At 22.5% G+C, this 5926-nt stretch overlaps 1 protein-coding gene and 1 long non-coding RNA gene across 3 annotated transcripts in view; both read right to left on the bottom strand.

The window, feature by feature from the left end:
* LOC102670920 (neuronal PAS domain-containing protein 4) overlaps positions 1-5925 on the bottom strand; it is a 9635-nt gene extending 3710 nt beyond the window's left edge. Inside the window, exons 1-2 of one of the 2 annotated variants that reach the window (XM_006625119.2) lie at positions 5792-5925; positions 5073-5249 (exon numbers count right to left, since the gene is read on the bottom strand). In XM_006625119.2, coding sequence (XP_006625182.1) covers positions 5073-5121 — 49 coding nt within the window. In that variant the 5' untranslated portion in view covers positions 5122-5249; positions 5792-5925. Of the gene's footprint in view, positions 1-5072; positions 5255-5791 lie in introns of both variants that reach the window. The other variant, XM_006625118.2, reaches the window with a different exon arrangement.
* Positions 1-5926, bottom strand: part of LOC116186693 — a 21537-nt gene that overhangs the window by 12682 nt on the left and 2929 nt on the right. The window lies entirely within an intron of this gene.

Here is a 5926-nt window from a genome sequence, read left to right as displayed (position 1 = left end):
AAAATGATAAAACTTCGATAACATTTTATTGTAAAAAAAAAAAAAAAAGTAATTAAATTATCCATTTTAATAGTATTATAAAAATATCATTTCTTTAATTATATATTTTTATAACATTTATAATAAATATATATAATTTTTAAAAGTTACAAGATTTTAAAAAATAATATAAAAAATAAATATTATAAAAATAAAAAGAATTTATTCACATTTGATATAGTTTATTTAATATATTATTCAATGTTTATTAATTAATATATTATTTGATTTATAAATTATAAATAATGTTGATTTATAAATTATAAATATTTATAAATAAAATTGATATAATAATATATTAATTATAATTTATGTAATATTTCATGATTTATATTTTCTAAAGACTAAATAAATACAAATATTTATAAAAATATACAAATATTGCCATAAAATTATCATTATCAAATCTAAACCTAATAAAATTTTTATTAATATGACTGAAAGATAAAGAAACATGATTCAGCCGGAAGTTAAACATAATTCTAACTAGATAACTACACAGAAGGTATACAGTCGACTATATTTTATTTAGGAGAATAAGAAAAAAAATTGAATTAAAACTATATATCCAATCATTAAAATATTATATAAATGAGAGAATAATAAACTCAAAAATATAAATCAATAATCCAAAAGAATAGGTTAAAGTTAATTATAATTACTTGAATGTATCAATAGTTTTAATTTAAAAAAAGAAAAATTTTATATTATTAAAAGACATAAAAAATGAAAGATTTTATAATGATTTTTTTATTAATTTATTAATATATACAAACATTGTAAACATCAATTTATATAAATCTTCTAACAACTGAATATTTTCTTGAATATTAGATTCTCTAGTCTTCTATCAAAATCCTTATTTCCCAATAAAAAATCATTATGAAGAACGAGCATAATCAATTAAGAAGTAATCCGATTCGAAAAAAAAAGTAATAATGGCGAAAAATTTGTTCAGTGTGTTTTTCAACATTGGACCCAGGGGAAAGAAAAAAGTAGCAAGATAGAGGAGAGGGAAAGAAGCGTATGCTAATGCAGCCACGGCTACGTTTACAAACGGCTCTACACGGGACTATAGTATCGAATACTGTGAAACAATGAGTATGTAGGAGAGAAAGAAAGAACGACGGAGAACGGAGAGACGATACAGAGGGAGTATGGGTTACAGGAGCGTGAGAGTGTTGTTGCAAAGGCCGACAGGTCAGCGGATCACCCGGAACTCGCGCTTAGACTCCGCTGAGTTTGAATGTACGCCGATCTTACCTTCTTGCCTTACCTACCTCCCTACCTTTTACCTATATATTACTCTCTACGCTTGCACAACGGAGATGGCCGAAGTTTTTGATCCTCGAACGACCGTTTAATATTCTTGTCAAACGGCCGATTCTTATTGCTGAGAGAATTTGATCCATATCCGAATTAAAAGTTGCACGGACTTCCCTTAAGGAGGATTATATATATTTCATTTGATTACGTCAATTGAATCGTTTTATAAAATATTTAAAAAAGATTTTGGTTAATATAATTCTTGAAAAATAGTTCGATATAAATATTTAATTAATAAATTAATTGGAATTTTGATCATTTTAAATTTTAAATTTTTGTATTTTGATCCAGAATTGAATAGTTGATAATTTTGTTTATTAATTATTGGATGATATTTTATTAAAATATTGATCAAGATCTTAAAAATTAGAAATATAAGAAATATGTTTTAATATTTTGTATAAGAATTTTTTATTATTATATTGTATTCTTTAATCATATTGATTGAATCGTTTGCTAAAATACCTGAAAAATTTCTGATTAATATTAATGTTTTTTTATTTGAGGAATAGTTGATTAGAATTTATAATTTAAATACTTATGTTTCGACAAATTAAAATGATATGTCTGTTAGAAAAAATTTTGTGCGATATTTGAATAATATATTAGCAAGCTAAAAATTAAAAAATACAAAGGAACTTTTGTATATGAAAAATAAATAATTGTAATATATAAGAATTATTTATTTGTTTTATAATTTATTTATTTATTTGTATAATTTGAGAACAATCATATGAGATGGATAAATAATAGAGAGTTTCAAAAACTTTCTGGCAATTTAGGTTTTTATAGATTAATAACATTGATGTTTTTTTAGTTTCCTGAAAATTTTTTGAAAATTGATTATCGTAAAGAGATTTCCTGAAAAGTAATGAAAAAGTGATATAACTGCGAAATTATGGAGACGCAACGATTTATTTAGATAATTCACATTAGCATTTGCAAAACTGTTTATAAATTATATGTTTATAATTTCATGAACATCATGATTATAATTTAATATCTATTATTAATAATTCATTGTTTTAAAATTTATTTCATTATAGACGTTAATTTATAATAGATATACTATAAAATCAATATAAAATCAATTCCTATTATCCTATTAAATAAATATAATTTATTATTTCAAAATTAAATATTGAAAATAAATAATAAATATCAATTGATTTTTAAATATATAATTATGATTTAATATTAGATATAGGTTGATAAAATAAACGGTCAAATATATTATAAATTGTAGATATATAAAAATGCAAAAATTATTTGAAATAATTATTTTCACATTAATATTATAAATGATAAAAACTTCAAGAGATAAGATACGATATTCACATATTATATTTGTTGGAATTTTATTTTCCTACAAATACATATTTTCTTACAAATACATATTTGTAATCTCTTGAACAAAATCATATATTATGTAAAATATTTCATAATTAAAAAATATAGAAAAATATTTTTCTAATACATTATTAATGTAATTTTCAAGAAATAGTCGAGAATAGATTTTTAAATTTTCAAAATACGATTATACAATATACTTAGTCATTATAATTATCTACCACCTTGAAATAACTAATACAGTTATTATACTATATTTTGATATTGGTTTTTGCGGTGACGTACAGGTCTACTGGAAGATGGAGAATGTAAAAATTAAAACGACGACCGTCTCGCCATGAAACAAAGGCATAGCGTTCACTGTGCAAGAAGTATACACAAAAGCATTCACAATTTTTTATTTTTGTTTTTTTATATTTATAATGATTTCATTTATATTATATATAATGAAATGCTTCTTTAAAATTTTAAAAAATTACATGTTCGAACTAAAGAAATTAATTTTATTTAATATATCCTTCAAATTCTATTTTATCACATAATAATAAAAATAATAATAAAAAAAATATTATATTTGTTATAATAGAAACTTCTATTTAATATCTTGAATTTTTTCCTAATAACTTTTTCTAAAATTTTTTAAATTTCAATTATCAAATATAATATTATATTTTTAAAATAATAAAAAGATCAATTTAAATTTATTATAGAAACTATAAAAAATAAATATTTTTTTAACTTTATTGTACATTATAAAAATATATTTCAATTAATTTAAATATTTACAAGATGATATTTTTAACTCTGTCATTATTATTAACAGTATTACGAAAATTATTTTTCATGACAAAAATTGCTGTCTATATATTATTTCTTCATTATGTTTTATGATTTAATTTAATTTATTTAATTATGACAGCAAATTCTAAATAGCAATTTCTTCTTATTGATCATACGCTATAATCTATGTTTTAAATATTCATGATTTTTAACAATTTAAAAAATATATAATAATATTTATTATATCTAAGATAGAAATTAAATAATACAAGATCATTTTCAATATAACATTAATCTTTAATATTTTTTTTTAATAAATTAAAAAATAGAAAATTCCCAATTTTATATAATATATTGTAGCACTTGAGATTTAATCTTTAGGGATCTAAAATACAACATCAATTATTCTATTATGAATATCCTTAAATTGCAAAAAAAAGCATTAGATTTCAAATATAAAGAATTCTTTTGTAAACATTTGAGTTTTTCATGTATTTTATTTAACTAGATGCAAATTGTATTTCAAGAATTTTATATTCAATTCTATGTATATATGATTGAATTGATTTGTATGATTTATATGATTGATTCAAATCTGTATCTATTAAAATAATATCGATATTTGATATATTAGCAATATATATAGTAATATATATTTTTAAAAATATTTCTAAATATTCTTTTATTTACAATTATTTTAAATTAATAATGATGATATTGCTTTGCAAATCTATATAAATATAAAATTATTTAAAAATACTAGTAATTTAGCTAGTGTATATTAATAATTAATCATTGATTTTAAATTAATAACTGGTAATAGTTAGTATTTGAAGTTAACTTTGCTTTCAAGAATATGTTCAAGAATAAAATGTCGTAATATCACTAAAAACTAGTTAAATATTTGATTTTAGTTTTTCAAGAGAAGTACTGAAAATGTAAAACATTTTACGATAATAAAACTATGCGCCGATCCTCTGGCTCATAGTTGCGTGTATTTAACAAATTATTAAACTAAACAAACCAATTACTCTATGTAGATATTTTTATTTCTAATGATGCTTTGCAACTTTCTTATAACAATAAAAAATCTTTTTAAGGAAATAATAATTGAACGAATTATAAATTTCTGCAAGCAAAATATAATTTATTAATATAGACAATTTTGTTTTCATTCGTTCAAAACTAAATTAAAATTATTTAAAATAACAGAAACAACTTATAAATTTAATTATATAAATTTTATCATACAATTATCATATCAATTATATTAAGTTAGCTTTTCGCGGTAGAGTTTTCCGGAATCAAAAATGGCGGTTGCCAAGCACTATTTAAAAAATCGCTTGAATACAACAGAATATTCATTTATATAACAACTATCGTTTTTATAAATTGAATATTTAATCATAATAATATAATCATTATCAACTCTATAAGAAGAAATAAACGCGTTAATAATATATTACTATAAATAATATGATATTGTAATATCTAAAAATCTTGATTTCCAAATTTAAAGAGTAGTTATTAATTAAAAGTTTTAACTTTTAATTAGGTTTTTACCTATTAATGCTTACCTTGTTGAAAGTAATTGGCTTTTCGAAGAAATACGCAGACCAAGGCCATAAGCTGTAGTTGGGAAAGTCTCTGACGGGTTGAGGGCGGTAATGGCAGTAAATCACGTAAGTTGGCAATTTCGGCATTTATCAGGTCCCTTCGAAGTTTGCTGGCACCTTTCGTTGATTTGCTCGCATCTATCCTTCAAGCACACACGGATGTTACCGATACGCTATACTTCGCGGGACGGCTGAATCTACTTACGAAATTGACGCGCGTTGTACACACATTTTTACTATTTTTAAACGATTCGTATAGATAACAAACCTAGCATACATACAAGTTTTTTAAATTTTTTTTAAAATTTATATTAATTTTTAAAAAAGTTTTTTAAACTTATATTAATTTCTATGAATTTTTATCAAATTTATTTCTGAATTTTCTTTTTTTTATTATATAGTCTAATCTATATTATTGTCCAAAATAAATTACAATTAAATTATCATTCAAAAAAAAAATAATATATCGCGTCAATCGGTAAAATTTACTTTTTAATAAGTTGTCAAAATTCGAATTTCTTCGACCAATGATACGCGATGTGGCGAACGCCACTATCGGAAGCGCTTAACGAAAGGGGTAGAAATCACGATTGACGGTCAATGCTCTAGAGATAAGTGATATATGCGACGCGTTAAACATATCATTCGACATGTCGATCACGTGACCGAACATTACTTACCGATTGAACATATTTCGGTGACCAGGAGGACATTAGTAGCGGATCACTTGTAGACGACGAACGAGACATCCGGGTCGGCAGGTTCTCGCAAAACTGCAGCTACGATCTAACATCCGGGTCATAACGCGCTACTAC

The sequence above is a fragment of the Apis dorsata genome, unplaced genomic scaffold (genome assembly GCF_000469605.1).
Source record: "Apis dorsata unplaced genomic scaffold, Apis dorsata 1.3 scaffold_1281, whole genome shotgun sequence".
Taxonomy (NCBI): domain Eukaryota; kingdom Metazoa; phylum Arthropoda; class Insecta; order Hymenoptera; family Apidae; genus Apis; species Apis dorsata.
Note: the sequence above shows the minus strand (reverse complement) of the source record. Positions and strands in the feature narration are given on the sequence as shown.